Source organism: Mesocricetus auratus, unplaced genomic scaffold (genome assembly GCF_017639785.1).
Source record: "Mesocricetus auratus isolate SY011 unplaced genomic scaffold, BCM_Maur_2.0 contig_6311_pilon_obj, whole genome shotgun sequence".
NCBI classification, from domain to species: domain Eukaryota; kingdom Metazoa; phylum Chordata; class Mammalia; order Rodentia; family Cricetidae; genus Mesocricetus; species Mesocricetus auratus.
Window position 1 is genome coordinate 165 of NW_024434888.1, and position 17976 is coordinate 18140.

The 17976-nt window shown below is 46.7% G+C and overlaps 1 protein-coding gene across 12 annotated transcripts in view; it reads left to right on the forward strand.

Moving 5' to 3' along the window:
• Nucleotides 1-1870: 1870 nt before the first annotated feature.
• Nucleotides 1871-17976, forward strand: part of LOC121138665 (plasma membrane calcium-transporting ATPase 4) — a 34454-nt gene continuing 18348 nt past the window's right edge. For 11 of the 12 annotated variants that reach the window (XM_040741314.1, XM_040741312.1, XM_040741313.1 and 8 more), the window contains exons 1-7: nt 1871-2108; nt 2415-2657; nt 3790-4031; nt 4970-5201; nt 6036-6215; nt 6881-6968; nt 8658-8764. In XM_040741314.1, the coding sequence (XP_040597248.1) occupies nt 1902-2108; nt 2415-2657; nt 3790-4031; nt 4970-5201; nt 6036-6215; nt 6881-6968; nt 8658-8764 (1299 nt within the window). In that variant the 5' untranslated portion in view covers nt 1871-1901. The remainder of the gene's footprint in view (nt 2109-2414; nt 2658-3789; nt 4032-4969; nt 5202-6035; nt 6216-6880; nt 6969-8657; nt 8765-17976) is intronic. The other variant, XM_040741318.1, reaches the window with a different exon arrangement.

Sequence of the window (17976 nt, forward strand, 5' to 3'; positions counted from 1 at the left end):
AGCAAGAGTGTTTCCCAAATGCTATGCACCAATGAGCACATATTGATCCTTAACCCTCAGGATAGCCACGATCCCCATATGTAAAGTAAACAGCTATCCCAATTGGTTGAAACTTTCCCAGTTTTCTCTCTGAAAGTCCCAGAAATTGTTGAATCTCAGGCAAGTCAGACTGGCCACACTACCTGTACCAGAAGGTTTGCTGACCCCTGGCTTTCCCTTCTTTGGAACAGGAGTAATAATAGTAATCGGTGTCCTAGGGCTGTTGTAAAGTGGTTATGAAGGCCTGGCTGGCCTATGGCAGGCACTGTGTAAGTTGTTGCTGTCCTTGTCATCTTCATGATGTGCTAGGATAGGAGAAATCATGCCAGCACTGTGGGGACATCCTGTAACCAGGGTGTGGGGCATTCACAGAGCAGTGGAGGGAACGTCAAAGTTGGTAAACTCCTAAGTGGACAGATGCCCTTGCTACTAGGTAAGCTATGACATGCAGTCACGACTGCCTCGTTAATACAACAGAAGTTCTAATAAAACAGCGGCAGCAGTCCACACATGGAGCTGACCCCCACCCTCCTTAGAAGTTGCAGTTTATTAGGAGAAAGGGCCTCAAGGAAGCCCGTATTCTAACATACTTCCCTTTATGGTTTGGTTTGGTTTTTGTAGATCAGATTGGCCTGACCTCATGATCTTCCTACCCCGACCTCTCAAGTGCTAAAAGTAAGGCGTGTGCCACCATACCCAGCAACCCTCGTATTTGTGAATGAAGTATTTAAAGTAGGAACTCAACTCATAGAGACTTAACAACTAATCCAAGGGTTTGAGGGTTGGCAGCATGCTGAGAACAACATCTATAGCCTTGGAACCACTGTTTTTAGAGCCTTTGTTTTGTTAAAACACACACATACACGCACACACCATCACAACTACAAAAACCACAACCTCTGTCGTGTGTACAAGCAACAGAGAATGGGGGAAAGGTTTTAATATAACTTTCTAAAGCTTATCGTTTTAAAAACTACGGAAAGCACCAGCTGCAGCACTCAGAGTGGCCCTACACCCTGCCTAGACAACATAGCACAGCTGGCCCGAAGGTGTAGGTGTGGGAGAGCTGACCCTCAGGGTGTGAGAGGGAGAACTGGCCCCGCCCCTTGCTCATGCTGCAAGGGGTGAAGTAGCCAGAGCAATGCAGGAGGGCTCACCCTGATGGTGAGGACAAGGGAGAGCTGGCAGCTGACCAACCCTGCAACTACCCAGGCCCAGAGCCGGGTTATGTGTTGACCACCCCAGCATCCATCCCTTCTGTGATCTACCGGAGCACAGGTGAGGGAGGGGGTTGGTCCTGTGGACCCAGGGCTGCAGGATCTCCACGACACAAGCCAGCAACAGTACATCCAGGAAGAATCCCAGTGAGGGCCCAGTGTGGATGGTGTAGCAGGGACCTCAAATCAGACCAATGATTCTTTTCAATAAATTCCTACATATAAAAATATATGGATAAAGGGGTTTACAGTGTGACTTGCTATGTCGCACTGCAACTTCCATGATGAGATTTTTCCCTTTCTCCCTTTTTTTTTTTTTTTTTTTTTTTTTTTTTTGGTTTTACGAGACAGGGTTTCTCTGTTTTGGAGGCTGTCGGTCCAGCCTGGCCTCAAACTCACAGAGATCCGCATGCCTCTGCCTCCCGAGTGCTGGGATTAAAGGCGTGCGCCACCAACGCCCGGCCCCCTTTCTCCCTTTTTTTTTCTTAAATTTTATTTGGAGAAGGGGTAGGGGATGGGTGGGATCAGGAGGCATGATGTGAAAGGCATAAAAACAGAAATAAAAAGAAAGTTTAAAAAACTACAGAAAGGGAATAGCAAGCTAACCCCTGCTCATGTGCCTTGCTGCCCTGGACAGGTCTGATCATGTCTGCCCTCACAGTGGTCATCTTGATTCTCTACTTTGTGGTTGACAATTTCGTGGTACAGCGCAGAGCATGGCTACCTGAGTGCACTCCCGTCTACATCCAGTATTTTGTCAAGTTCTTCATCATTGGCATCACTGTATTGGTAGTGGCTGTGCCAGAGGGGCTGCCACTGGCTGTCACCATCTCACTGGCCTACTCTGTGAAGGTAAGATAGGAAAAATACTGTGTGTTACTTAAGGACAGAGATGCAAAGGGAGGGTTCCACAAGCTCTTCTGTCCTTTATACCCCTAGGGTGGTCCCCCAAGAGCACTGGTGCCTGGCTCTAGGAAATGACCACTCAGTTAGTTGTTTAAACAGATCAGTAGAATCTTAAAGCCCACAAAAACAGTACCCTGTATTTTTGTGCAGACTAGAAAACAAAGTGAGAAATGTTGGCTAGGACTTAGCCTCTGGTCTATGTTTTGGGAAGTTCTGTTGGTTCTCTTTCAACTCCTTTCCTTTCTTTTGTAGAAAATGATGAAGGACAACAACTTGGTACGGCACTTGGATGCTTGTGAGACAATGGGCAACGCCACAGCCATTTGCTCTGATAAGACAGGAACACTGACTATGAACCGCATGACAGTGGTACAAGCTTATGTTGGGAACACTCATTACCGCCAGATCCCAAGCCCTGATGTCTTCCCGCCCAAGGTTCTGGACCTCATAGTCAATGGCATTTCTATTAACAGTGCTTATACTTCTAAGATTCTGGTAAGCTTTCCCATTGCCTGGGGACCTGGAATAGGTGACTGGGAGCAATATTCATTTTGCCAGAGAGAACTCTCTGTCCTGGTTACTTTTCTATGTCTGTGCTAGACTCCATGACCAAGGCGACTTATAGAAGAATTTATTGGGGCTTATAGTTTCAAAGGGTTAGAGCCCATGACTGTCATGGCAGGGAACATGGGGGCAGGCAGGCAGGCAGGCATAGTGTGGGAGCAGTAGCTGAGAGCCCACATCTCCGTCCATAAGCAGGAGGCAGGGAGCACACTGGGGATGACATCAGGGTTTGAAACCCCCTAATGACACACCGCCTCCAATAAGGCCTTACCTCGTAATCCTTCCCAAGTAGTTCTGCCAACTGGGACCCAATATCCAAATCTATGAGCTTCTGGGGGCCAATTTCACTCAAACCACCACATCCTCCATTATCACCCCATCTAAATTGCCATTCCACATTCTGTGCTCAGGGTGAACCTATGGCAGTGACTCCGAGAAGAAACCTCATGCCTACAGCAGACTTACACGTATCCAGAATTTATTACTCACTTTCCAGAAACAGAGAGCATTTGATTAAGACTTCCAGAGGGCTGGGTGGTGATGGCACACATCTTTAATCCTAGCACTCAGGAGGCAGAGGCAGGCAGATCTCTGAGTTTGAGGCCAGCCTGGTCTACAAAGTGACTTCCAGGACAGTCAGAACTGTTGCACAAAAAGGGGAAGGAGGGCTGGAGAGATGGCTCAGTGGTTAAGAGCACTGGCTGCTCTCCCAGAAATCCTGAGTTTGGTTCCCAGCAACCACATGGTGGCTCACAACTATCCCTAATGAGATCTGGCACCTTCTGGCCTGCAGGCAGAACACGGTATTCATAATAAATAAACAAACAAACAAATAAATCTTTAAAAGAAAAACTCACAGAGGATGAGACAACTCATTACCATAAATCAACTGTAAGATCCCGAGACCCATAAGGCCATCAGTCAAGGTCACAAAAGCATTGCTGTGGCCCCGTGGGCATTGAGATGCCTCCAGATTTGCCTGCCCAACTCCTCTCTCTGGTTCAGATATCTCACTCATTAGTTCCATGTCTGCTTTTGTTTCTGTTTTCCTTTTCTCTCTCAGCCTCCAGAAAAAGAGGGAGGCCTACCCCGGCAGGTAGGCAACAAGACAGAGTGTGCCCTGCTGGGCTTTGTCACAGATCTGAAGCAGGATTACCAAGCAGTTCGCAACGAAATACCCGAGGAGACACTCTTCAAAGTGTACACCTTCAACTCAGTGCGCAAGTCCATGAGCACCGTCATCAGGAAGCCGGAAGGGGGCTTCCGCATGTTCAGCAAAGGCGCCTCTGAGATAATGCTGCGCAAGTGAGCTCCCTTCCTCCCATTTCCCCCTTTGAGGTCCCCCTCAGGAAGGTCTGAGGGCCCATGCCGAACCAGTCTGAAGGACGAGTGACCCTCCAGCCAGGTAGTGACACTTGCTTGAGCTTTTACTAAGGACAGGCATTGCTTTTAAGAACCTTGCTGGTTCCTTTTATTTAATTCTTGAAACTCAGCAAGGTGGATACTCTTTTGACCCATTTTGCAGATGAGAAAATCTGCGCAGTGAATTTGTGTAATTTGCTTATAGAGACAGTAACTAACTGCCACAGCCAGGATTCAGTCTGGAGCAGCCCAGACTTCCCAGAAAGCTCCCCATCTGACTGTGCTAGAGGGAGTCGGTGAGCATAAGATGCCTTGCACATACCAAGAGCTAACCATGCTGCTCCTCTGATCCCTCTCTTCCTCATTCTCAATACCTTCAAAAGTAGCTAAGCTACCTACAGGTTGTTACAGTCAACCCAACAAGTACATTGCCAGCAGGGCACTTGGGAGGCTAAGACAGGAGGGTTATAAGTTCAGGATCATTCTGGTGTACTTTGTCTCAAAACAAAACAAAACAATAACAGCAACCAAAAGAAGCTGGGCATAGTTTTACCTTCTTTAATCCCAACACTCAGGAGGCCAGCCTGTTCTGCATAGCAAGTTCCAGTAAAGCCAGGATGAGAGATTTGTCCAGAAGTTCAAGGTCAACCTATAAAGCAAGTTTGAGGCTACATATAGCCTGAGCTACATGAGACTCTTACTCGTGTAGGAGGTAGAAGGTGGGGGAGAGGGAAAGAGAGACTCAGCTAGGTGACACATAAAAGACGTATTAAGCATGGACTAGTGTCTGTAGGAATAATACAGGATCTCCATAATGCCTGTGATTATTGGAACGTGTCATGTGGGATGGCACAGTGATTTCTGACTATGCATCTGCCCAGGTGTAATCGAATCCTGGACAAGGAGGGAGAAACCATACCATTCAAAAGTGAGGACCGAGATGACATGGTGCGTAACGTCATTGAGCCCATGGCCAGTGAAGGACTCCGGACTATCTGCATAGCTTACCGGGATTTTGATGACACAGAGCCCATGTGGGACAATGAGAATGAAATCCTCACTGAGCTGACCTGCATTATGGTGGTGGGCATTGAGGACCCTGTGCGCCCAGAGGTGAGGCTTGTCAGCTTCGAAACTGAAGAGAAGGGGCAAGGACGCAGGGCACTGGTCTCCCATTGGCCACTGGGTAGGGTACATATCCAGTGTAACCTACGGAGCCACCTGGGAGTCACAGAGAGCCAGTGCAAGTTTCTGGCCTGGCTGTGACCCTAGACATGTTGCCTAACTGTGTGTCACTTACAAAGACAAACGAGTCTCCAAAACCTGCTTCCCACCTCAGCTGTGGAGAGCTAGGTAGGGAGAAGGCAGCATCCCTAGGGTTCATGCTATCTGAGGGACAGGCAGTGATGATTTCATGGATTTGTTACTTGGTGCTTGGGAATGGTCGGGAGCAGAATTAACCAGAAGGCAACTTAACTCTTTAGCCACCTTCTTTCAATGACGTACTCTTCAGCAATCTCAGTGTGCCGAACGCTGTTCGAGGCACGAGGAGATTCAAAAAACGGAAAGACTCAGATACACAGACCAGTGCTTGTCAAGGCCAAGATGGGGAGAGTATCCCGCCACACAGCGAGCTCGTGGGTTGGACCCTGGACCGGGTGGCCACATCACCGGATGCAGCCTCAGCTTCCGCAGGGAACCTGAAGGAAAGGGAGACACAAGCATTCACATCTGGCTCCCCAAGCAAATTCTCCTTCAGCCTGTGAGATCATGAGTGAAGTTTCATCCCCATCGTGGGTTAGACAGAAGCAAGAGGGCACTGGGTGCTGTATAAACATGACCAGACATCGCGTCAGTCCTATTTTTAAGTGAGGGAGCTGCAGCAGGGCAGTCTGCTGTGTATCATCAATCTCATGACTACTTGTCTTCTTCCTTCACTCTACTCAGGTACCCGATGCAATTAGGAAATGCAAACGGGCTGGCATTACTGTCAGAATGGTGACAGGTGATAATGTCAACACAGCACGGGCCATTGCCACCAAATGTGGCATTCTGACCCCTGGAGATAACTTATTGTGCTTAGAAGGAAAAGAATTCAACAGGCTTATCCGCAATGAGAAGGGCGCGGTATGTCCACAGAGGAAGCAGCCAGGGGACCACTTAACAGGGAACGGCTGGTTCTCATGTGCAGTAGTAGGGCTCGTGGGAGCGAGTGGGGGGCTTCTAAACTGGAGTCTGTTCGCGGTGAGACAGCGCTTCCCACCACAGCTGCTCTCGTGGTGAATGAGGACCTGTCTCATCTTCATTCAGCTGCCTGTGGGTTCAGAGTCACTAACTTCACTGTCCTTGTGCTTTTAAACGCATGCAATGGTTTTTGTGCTGCTCCCCTCCCCCATCCCACCCTTCCACAATCACTGCCCTGTGGCTGTGGGTGTCACAGGCTGGTCGCAGTATGATATGGGATGGACTAAAGCTTCCAAGTCTACGTGGAAATCAGACCTAAGACCCCAGAAGCTCCTTGGAAGCCCCTGAGCCAGCTGTTAACCCTGACCTCCTCCTATTTTGGGTTAAGAAATAAGGACTGGCTCCCAGATAGGAAGTTGTGATGGAAAAGAAAAAAGGGTCTGCATGGTCACCATCAGTGAAGCCATATTGTCTATTCCATCTCCCCAGAGGCCGGGGGCTAAGGGTTCCTCTGGGGCTGTGAAGTTCTAGCACTCTTGGAAACGAGTAAGATTTCACCGAACAGTGGCCCTGAGTTTGACTGATTTGGGTGCCTCTGGTATTGGCAGGTTGAACAAGAAAAGCTGGACAAGGTCTGGCCCAAGCTTCGGGTGCTGGCACGATCTTCTCCCACGGACAAGCACACACTGGTGAAAGGTGAGGCCAGCCTGTGAGTATGCACCTGCCATGGATGAGGGCAGGCTAGGGTAAAGACAGATAAGGAGGCATCCTTGGCCATGCTGAGTATATGGCCAGTAGCAGAAAGCTTGCTTAGTGTGAACAAGGCCCTGAGTTCAATTCCCAACACTGCTCCTATCCCCCTAACAAAAGAACAGAAAAGGTATACCCATTGCAAAGTTAGGCCTGGAGATATACACTTGTAATCCTAGAATTTAGGAGGTAAAGACAGGAGGATCCAAAGTTCAAGGTCATTTTTGGCTGCATAGTGAGTTTGAAGTCAGCCTGAGCTGTGTAGGACCTTGTCTCAAACAAAAAGAGACATTAGCCAAACTACTCTCCTGTCCCCAGCAAGGAAGTCCTCGGAGAGGTCCCAGGCTAATGGGGAAGACACTGAATTTAGCAAACATCTGACCCCTGGCAAGTGTGTGATATAATAGAGTTGAGATTTTTGGTTTGGAGTTTTAGTAGAGTTTGGGGGGATTCTTTGTTGTTGTCTGAACCAAAATGCCCCATTTATTTGTTATTTTTGTTTGTTTTTTTAGAGACAGTTTCTCTGCGTAGCCACTGGAACTCACTTCGTAGACCAGGCTGGCCTCAAATTCAGAGATCCACCTGCCTCTACCTCCCAAGTGCTGGGACTAAAGGCATGTGTCACCATGACTGGCTTTAGAATAGTTGACTTTTTTTTTTTGAATATGTGACTTTTAAAGGAACTTGCCAAGAGGTTCTGATACTCATGGCCTCACATGTGAAGAGCAGAGCACTGAGCACACTCTGTTTCCTGTGATTCACACAGGCAAACAACATGACCACAGAGCTCTTTTCTTCTCTGGGTGAGGTACTTTGTGATTTCCCCAACAGCCACCATTTGGGGAGGGGTGGGGGTAGTTGTTGAAACAGGTTTTCATGTAACCCAGATTGGCCTCAAATTCCCTCTATAGCTGAAGATGACCCTGAACTCCTAATCCTCCTGCCTTTGCTTACCAAGTACCGGGGTTAAGGGGTAGGCTATCACAGCTGTCTAGAGCTGGGGTGGGGGTGTTAGTCCCTAGCTAGGCTGCAGTGGTACACTTGAACCCAGATGTCTGCCTTCAAAGCCACTGCATGCTTTCCCAGCTACCTAGCGGCTGTGTAAGGCCAGAGTGACCTTGGTGAATCATTGCCCTTGGGTGGTTGCTGTAGATCCCACAGTAGAGAGGACAAAGGAAGGAGAACGAACAGAGACAGAATGGAGGAGATGGGGGAGACTAAAGTGTCCCTTTCATAGGAAACGGTACTTGCCACATGATCTCTGTCTTAGGGTTTTTAGTGCTGTGAAGAGACACCGTGACCACGTCAACTCTTACAAAGGAAAACATTTAATTATGGTGGCTTACAGTTCAGAGGTTCAGTCCATTATCTCTATAGTGGGACATGGTGGCAGGCAGGCAGAGTGGTGCTGGAGAGGCAGCTGAGAGTCCTACATCTTGCAGGGAACTGGAAGTGGTCTCTGATGCTGGGGGCAGCTTGAGCACAGGAGACCTCAAAGCCCTCCCCCACAATGACACACTTCCTCCAACAAGGCCACACCTCCTCATGGTGCCTCTACCTTTGGGGCCATTTTCTTTAAACCACCACATCCTCAGATGGCGCCTGTGAGTTCACTGTTGTGTGTCTTTTCCCCAGGTATCATTGACAGCACTGTTGGGGAACAGCGGCAGGTGGTGGCTGTCACCGGCGATGGGACAAATGATGGACCTGCTCTAAAGAAAGCAGATGTTGGTTTTGCCATGGTAAGCTCCCCAGGGTCTCCCCGTGGGTCACCTTGTCTGTCAGGGGCCAGCACAGGCTTCTGTCCCTGTGCCTTCTCATCCCACCAGCCTGGTCATTACTGTGTGTGAAAACAGTGGTGTCTGTCGGGGAAATCACAAAGCACCTCGTCCAGGAAAACAAGAGCTGTGGTCATGCTGTTTGCCTGTGTGAATCACAGGAAACTCGGCTTCCACATAGGGCGTGGCCGTTACCATGCTCTTACATGTGAGGCCATGAGTATCAGAACCTGTGGCAAGTTCCTTGACAAGTCACACATCCCAGAAGGGCATCTTGCTTCAGTAAGGTTGGGTGGGTGCTCAGGTGTGTGGGGGTTGGGTTTGGTTAGAGGTTTTGGTGGTGGTGATGGAGTTTTGATGGTCGCCGCAAGCACAGCTGTTAATTCAGATGTGCAGGGAGGCTTGGAAGTCCCCAGAGTACCAAGTGTATCCTCACATCAAGGGAGTTTATTGCTCTCAGATCCCCATCCAAACAGGAAGATGCACGTGTGTGCGTGTGCGTGCGTGTGTGTGCGTGCGTGTGTGTGTGTGTGTGTGTGTGTGTGTGTGTGTGTGTGTGTGTAAGGTATGAGTGTGGTGAAGGTCAGAGAACAATTTTTGAAAGTGTTTTTTTTCCACTATGGGATCCTAGGGATCCTAGGATCAAACTCAAGTCATCAGATCTGCATGCATGACAAGTGCTTCTTGTGACATGGGGTCCTACTATGTACCCTGATTGACCTGGTACTGGCTACACAGAACTGCCTCTGTCTCAGTTCTGGTGTAAGGTGTCCTGCCCCACCACATCTGGTTTAGTGTTTGGCTTTCTGTTTGTTTTTCTGCCTCATTTGGGTTTTGAGATATGCCCTGGCCTTCCCCTCAGTCTGTAGCCCAGGCTATCCTCATGTTTAAAGCAGCCCTCCTGCCTCAGCCTCCTGAGGGTTGGAGTTACAAGTATATACCACTATGCCTGCTTTGTCCCTTGTATTTTCTGTACATTAGTTCTAGAAGCAACCAGGTCCTATGTCTCCTTGGGGATTGTGAAATGACAGTATGCTGATTTTTTATTACTAACTTGGATTGTTACACAAAAGGAGATTTACCCTCACCTCTGTTTATACTCAGTGACGCAGTCCCCACATGAAAAGCAGATTAAATGCTTGAGTGTTTTTCTTTCCTGCCCAGTGACTTGTTTTATTTTTTTTTAAGTAGTGTTACAAACACATGATTTTCCTCCCTCCCCCATCCTGGGATTAAACCTATGGCCTCAAGCATATCAGACAAATGCTCTACCACTGAGGTACACCTCAGCCCAAACAAGGGAATTTGATACACATACATGCATGCATGCATACATACATACATACATACATACATACATACATACGAATGAACGATGTGTTTCCATGCATTGCTCTTGCTTTTGTCTTGAAGCTCAGATGAATTCATCATTAGCCTGGAGAAGTCTCTTCAGTGTCTTTGGGTCCTTTCAATGTAGCCAACCCCAGGTGTCTTGTATTGCTTTCTTGGTTTCTTGCCCAATAAGACACTGCAGAGAGATTGGGAGTCCTCATTTATTAGTTTTGTTTCTTGCCCAATAAGACACTGCAGAGGGATTGGGAGTTCTCATTTATTAGGGATCTAGACAGGAAGATGTGTGGTGTGTGTGTGTGCGTGTGTGTGTGTGTCATATTAGCCAGATTTGGAGATGCACACCTATAATCTCAACATTTGGGGCATTGACCTCAGGCTCAAGACCAGTCTGGTCTATATAGGCAGTTCCAGACCAGCTTGTATACATAGTAAGGCTCTGTCCCAAAAAGAAAGAAAATAGCAGCCTATCTTTGTGGAGCTCCTTTTTTGTAATTTCGTGCATGTGTGTGTGTGTCTGTGTGTGAGCATATGCGCAAGTATGTTGATGCCCATGAAGGCCAGAGACAGTTGTGAGCCACCCAACATGGGTGCTGGAACTCAAACTCTAGTCCTCTCGAAGGGCAGTGTGTGCTTTTAACCACCGAGCCATTTCTCTAGTCCCTAGGGGGCTCTAAAAAAAAGTTTTAATTCTAAGAAGCTTTAAAAGCATGCCTAGGAAGTTAGCATCATATAATGGATCCCCATAGGCCTGTCACTCTACTTCAATAATTATCAGCCTGGCCCATCTTGCTTCATAAGCCATCTACATCTTCCTCTATCCAGCCAAATTATTTTATAGTCAGTCTAAGACATTTTATCATTTATATTCATCAAATTTTGAATATATATCTAAACAATACATATCAATAAAATAGACATAAATAATTATAATAGAATTTCTCACTTTTAAAACCTGAAGTTCCTTCCTATTCCCAAATTCTAGTCAGTGTTTAAAACTCCCTCACTGACTCATAAATGGTTTTATGGCTTATCTGTTGAAGCCAGAATCCAAACAGGATCCGCACATCATGGCTGTCTGAGGCATCCGTGGAGGCTCTGAATCCACAGCAGTGGCTCTTAAAGTGGGTACTATCTGGACCCAGAGAGGCAGTTCAGTGGCCAAGAGCACGGTCTGCTCTAACAGGATGAAGGTTCAATTCCCAGTACCCACAAAGCAATTCACAACCATCTGTTACTCCAGTCCCAGGGGATCTGACTCCCTCTCTGGCAGGCAAAACAACCATACACATAAAATGAATTTAAAAAAAAAACTGTATCCACCCAATTTCCAATGCACCAGCAGTTACCTGGAAACCTATGGAAATGCAAACTCTCAGAAACCATTGGAGCCTACTGAACCACATGGTCTGGAGTTGGGGGTTCTAATATGCCCTAATGTTTGAGAACCACTGATTTTATAGCCTGTGTCCTAATGGCTACCCTTACAGTCGCAAATTTATTAGGACTCATGGAACCTGACCCATGTACTCTGTGTGCACATGGCTAGTATTTGTTACAGATAGAAGCTGAGGATACAGTTAGATCACAAGAGAAAGATGCTGCAGAATCCAGAGGAATCCACATGCAGCCTTCTTGTGCTCTCCCTGCCAAAAGGGGAGTCCTTTCTTCCATTTTTGTAACACTTTGGCAGCGTATATGATGCCTCCAACAGGGAGACCCATCACACTCAGCTCCCACAGCTTTTATTAATATTGGCCTTCTGGGTACTTCCTAACACAAATCAAAATCCCAGACTCGTAAAGGGAAGTGGAAGCCAGATTATTTCAGCAGTCTGCCAGGTGTGTCCAACCTGCAGTCAGTGGCTACATGCAGCCGAGGATAGCTATGAATGAGGCCCAGCAGAAAACTGTAAAACATGCCCACATCCATGTTTGGGGCGCTGGGTGGGGGCGGTGATGGTCGTCGTTTGTTGTTGTAACTCCATCGCACCCTTTTTAAGTGTAAACTTCATAGATGACAGTGTTGTCACATGTCAAAAGGTTGGACACACCCACCGTGTGTGAGTGAGCTGCCTTGTCTCAGTTAAGTGCTGACCAGGGTGTTCTGAGAGCCAAGTTCCCAGGAGCCAGCCTTGCAAGTGAGCCTTTCTAAGGATGGTGGTCTGAGGGCCACCGTGCTGAGGTTCCGCCCAGTCCTTTTCCACCTTTGCCCTAGCTGTTTTATGTTGACGGAATTGGGTTTATTGTTTGCACAGGCAGTTCCAGTAGCGAATGTGCTCACTGCATTTCTGTAGTTTCCTGCAACAGTGTTATTGTTGGTCCCTTGCATTTGGTTTGAGTGGGGTTTTGTGTTTTTGTTTTTGTCTGCATCACCCCCACCTGTGTCTGTGTGTGTGTGTGTCTGTGTGTGTGTGTCTGTGTGTGTGTGTCTGTGTCTGTGTGTGTGTGTCTGTGTCTGTGTGTGTCTGTGTCTGTGTGTGTGTCTGTGTGTGTCTGTGTCTGTGTGTGTGTGTCTGTGTCTGTGTGTGTGTGTGTGTGTGTGTGTGTGTACCCACCAGGGTATGAGTGTGGAGGTCAGAGAACAATTTTTGAAAGTGGGAAAGTGGGTTGTCTTCCACTATGGGACCCTAGGATCAAACTCAAGTCATCAGATCTGCATGACAAGTGCTTCTTGTGAGATGGGGTCCTACTATGTACCCCGATTGACCTGGAACTGGCTACATAGAACTGCCTCTGTCTCAGGTTCTGGGGTAAGGTGTCCTGCCCCGCCACATCTGGTTTAGTTTTTAGCTTTCTGTTTGTTTTTGTTTTGTTTTTCTGCCTCATTTGGGTTTTGAGATATGCACTGGCCTTCCCCTCAGTCTGTAGCCCAGGCTATCCTCATGCTTGAAGCAGCCCTCCTGCCTCAACCTCCTGAGGGCTGGAGTCACAAGTATACACCACTATGCCTGCTTTGTCCCTTGTATTTTCTATACATTAGTTCTAGAAGCAACCAGATCGTATGTCTCCTTGGGGATTGTGAAATGACAGTATGCTGAATTTTTTATTATTAACTTGGATTGTTGCACAAAAGGAGATTTCCCCTCACCTCTGTTTGTACTCAGTGACGCAGTCCCCACATGAAAAGCAGGTTAAATGCTTGATTCTTTTCCTTTCCTGCCCAGTGACTTACTTTATTTTTTTTAAGTAGTGTTACAAACACAAGATTTGCCTCCCTCCCCCATACTGGGATTAAACCTATGGCCTCAAGCATATCAGACAAATGCTCTACCACTGAGGTACACCTCAGCCCAAACAAGGGAATTTGAGATAGATATAGATAGATAGATAGATAGATAGATAGATAGATAGATAGATAGATATGATGTGTTTCAATGCATTGCTCTTGCTTTTGTCTTGAAGCTCAAATGGATTCATCACTAGCCAGGAGAAGTCTCTTCTTCAGTGTCTCTGGGTCCTTTTAATGTAGCCAACCCTAGGTGTCTTTTATTGCTTTCTTGGTTTCTTGCCCAGTAAGACACTGCAGAGAGATTGGGAGTTCTCATTTATTAGTTTTGTTTCTTTGGTGGGTGTGGCGGGAGTGGGGGGATGAGTGGCGTGTTACATTCTGTTTTTCAAGACAGGGTTTCTCTGTAGCTTTGGAGCCTGTCTGGAACTCACTCCGAAGGCCAGGCTGGTCTCAGACTCACAGAGATCCACCTGCCTCTGCCTCCCGAGCACTGGCATTACAGGCGTGCGCCACCACTGCCCATCTGAACCTATTCTTAGGTCTGGCATCGTGCATGCCTTCAGTGTGCTCTGCTGCATTTTGGTGACAGGCTGTATTAGGGAGCACGAGTGGTTCATGAGGGGCATATTCCCTCTGAGCACACACTGTTTCTGTAGCCAAGCTAACATGTGAGCTTCACAGCCTAGATTTGTTTCTATACCTGCTTCTAAGATTAAATACTTCCTAAATTCGTGTTCATGTTTCTCACTCAAATTTAAAATGCTAACCTCCTGTTTATTTCTTATTCTCTACTTTGTTCCTAGCTTCCCTAATTTAATATTTGTAGTTCTTAAGATAAAAACTTTTTAATGCTATTAACATAATTATTGACTTGCTCTAAAACATATGTAGTGGTTATAAAATAACAATAAAAATAATTACTAAAAATATTCTTTCATCATTTTTTTTGTTTTGTTTTTCGAGACAGGGTTTCTCTTGTAGCCCTCGAAGTCCTAGAACTCACTCTGTAGACCAGGCTGGCCTTGAACTCACAGAGATTTACCTGCCTCTGCCTCCCGAATGCTGGGATTAAAGGTGTGCCCTACCATTGCCTGCTTTGACCCCTACTTTTTAGTTAAAAATTAAATTATTTCATTTTATATGCATGAGCGTCTCACCTGCATTTATGTCTGTGCACTGAGCATATGTGTGGTGCCTCCACAGACTGGGAGAGGACATCAGATCCCCTGCAAGTAGAGTGACAGGCAGTTGTGAGTCACCGTGTGGGTGCTGGGAATAGAACTTTGGTCCTCTGGAAGAGCAGCCTGTGTTATTAATCTCTGACCAATCTTTCCAGCCTATATACATAGACATACACATACACATACATATGCTTGTCTTGAGTTCAAGGCCAGCCCGAGCTACAGAGTGAGTTCCAGGACAGCCAGGGCTACACAGAGAAACCCTGTTTCAAAAAATTCCCCCCAAAGGGGGTAGAGAGTTGGCTCAGTGGTTAAGAGCACTGGCTGCTCTCCCAGACATCCTTGAGTTCAGTTCCCAACAATCACATGACAACTCACAACCATCAATAAGGGGATTTGATTCCCTCTTTGGCGTGCATGAAGAGAAGACAACACTCATATACATAAAATACACAAATAAGTGAATCCTAAAAAAAGTAACACGAATTACTGAAAACTCATTGGAGCCACTTTTGTTTCTGAGAAGTTCATTATGTCAAGCGTTTTCCATTTTAGAGAATGACTTCTGATTGAATTATATGTTCTAATTGCACAAAATAGTTTGTTGTAAAAGAAGTACACAAAACAGGCTCATGGCCCTGTGAAAACATGGTCCTCAGAAAACATTTGATCTTAAGTTTTGTATTGATCTTCTTTTGCTTCTTTTAAATACAATCAAATAAGCCAGGCAGTGATGGTGTACACCTTTAATCCCAGCACTTGGGAAGCAAAGGCAGACAGATCTCTGCAAGTTCAAGGCCAGCCTGGTCTACATAGTGAGTTCTAGAACAGCCAGGGCTACATAGTAAAATGCTGTCTCGAAAAACCAACCAACCAAAACAAACAACAACAAAAATTATGGCTTAGCAGTTAAGAGCACTGGCTGCCTGTCTGGAAGACCTGATTTGGGTTCCAGCACCTACATGACAGCTCACAGACATCTGTAACTCCAGTTCCAGGGATTCGGTGCTCTCTTCTGGTTTTCACAGGCACCGGGCATGCCTGTGGTGCACAGACATGCAGGCAAAGTACCCATACACACAAAATAAAAATAAATCTCTTTTAACTACAATATATTCCTACTCCATCCCCCTAGATAAGTGGTAGCATCCGTATGTTCTTTCCCACCTTTCTTCTCCTCAGTTAGCAGTGAAGCCTGAAGATTATTTCACAGTAGTGAGTGGATGCAAACGTACTATTCTCCCTGTTTCTTTTCACAGTGCACCAGATGGCAGCAAGTAACTGTGTTGAGGATTGACGGGAAGGGGCAGGATCGTCTAGCTAATCTCAAACTGTGCATCTTCCTGCTTTAGGATTATAGGCGTACTACCATGCCCTGCACTGTAGAACTTTTTGATAGAAAAACTGTCGAGCTGTGTTTTTGGGGCTGTGGTTGGAACCAGCCGAGCAGCCCTGGTCTGTTCCTGAGTGGGGGAGTGTGGATGAGGGAAAGGCTAGCTAAGAGAGTTAAGAGTCAGAGACACAGGATAGTGGTCAGGAGGGCAGATTCAATCCATACTGAATGCACCTCAGGTTATTCATACACCACCTTATGTATTCAACCAACAGTAAGGACAAAAAGCAGAAGACTTCTATTATCATATATAAGGCACAAGGAGTCATTACTTCCCTTAATCCTTCAGGTACTTCATAGCATGTACCACCCAGCCTTCAGGGTGAGAGTAACTCACCAGGGCCCAAGTCTATTGTTTCTCAGATAGGAGAGGTTCCTACCAAGGCCATGACATCCTGCAGCCATTAAGCTAATGTCTTAAGGACAATAGGAGTGATTTGAGCTCTCTGAACTCGTGGCAAGACGGAATGGGCTCCCATTTATGGGTCCCATCAAAAAACTGAGTTATGTGCTCTTATCTAGACAGTCTTCATTTGCTATAATCTAGTTGGTAAAATAATATTAGCGGATAATCAGAATGATCTAGTACACACCAAAATACAGAATGAGTTCTTGGGGCTAGAGAGGTGGCTCAGCAGTTAAGAGCAGTTGCTGCTCTTGCAAAGGACCTGAGTTCAGTTTCCAGCACCCACGTTGGGTGGCTCACAACCACCTGTAACTTCTGCTCCAGGAAACCCAGCGCCCTCCTCTGGCTTCTGCAGGTACCTGCATACATGGGCACATACACGCAGAGAAGAGACACGGAAATAAAAATTAAAAGCTTTTTAAAAAAGAATAAGCTCCTGTGGATTAGGAGTTGCAGGATGTGTGAAAGGAGTGCAGATTGATAATGTGCACCAGAGCTTGGGAAGCAGAGACAGGAAAACCAGGAATCTGAGGCCAGCCTTGGCCACCTGGTAAATTTGAGACTAGCCTAGATTGCATGAGACCCTGTCTCAAAGAAGAAGAGGATGAGGAGGAAAACCAGGCACAGCAGTAATGTATATGCTGGGATGTTAGGATTTAATTGAATTGGATAATAAAGATCAATAGGATTCAAATGTACAGTGAAGGAGGATGTTTCAGGCTTAGAGAAACGATGGAAATAAAAGCCCAGACTCTAAAAGGGAATGAGTGATTCAGGGGACTTTTCATAAGCCAGTAAGGCTTGATCTGAAAGCTTGCCCAAGAGCAAGTTGGAACGTGAATCCAGGGTCACTGTGAAGACATGGACTGTCCTCCTAGAAAGTTTCCAGCCATTGACATATCTATTCAGAAGCCCTTCATAGGTCCCCAGAGACAAGGTTTTGAACAAGGACAGAACACTGTATGCTATGAGACCGCTTTTCCTAGAACAAACTGCACAGTTTCAACTAGGTGCTGGGGGAGACATGGACTTCAGTCCTGCTTGTGTTGAAAGAAATGTAGGAATTTGGAGATAGGACACATAGTACTTGCCCCTTCACTTTCAATGCTAAGACTGAGGGAGTAGTAGGATGAGAGAGAGGACTGTTAAAAGATGCCTAATTCCTCATCTGGGGCAGCAGTCAGTCAATTATGTCAGACTCCAGGTGTGTAATAGTCTCTCTTCATCCACCAAGCAGCCATGGACCCAGTGGCCACAGTGGGAGCCCAGCCAGGCTTACCACTTCCAACACGCAGGCATCAACCCATCACTTCTCTGTGAATTGTGTGGCCTTTTCAAACCAGGGTCTCCTCAGAACAAAGAGCACAGGTGGTGAAGCATGCTCAGCTCCGTGTGCACACACCTCTCATGGGTGCTGGCGAGAGGCTCTGAGAAGGACTAGGAGATGGCAGTCCTTCTCTTGATCGCTTGAGGGATTCTCTTTCCTTAGAGCAGCAGGGCAGTGGAGCCCCTTTGTTTCCTGCTGTGGCTATAGTGCCCTCTAGTGCCTATGCCTGGTTCTGCGGCTTCTTGGAGGTCAGAGTTATTAGACTCTATTAGCGGCTCACTGTCTGCC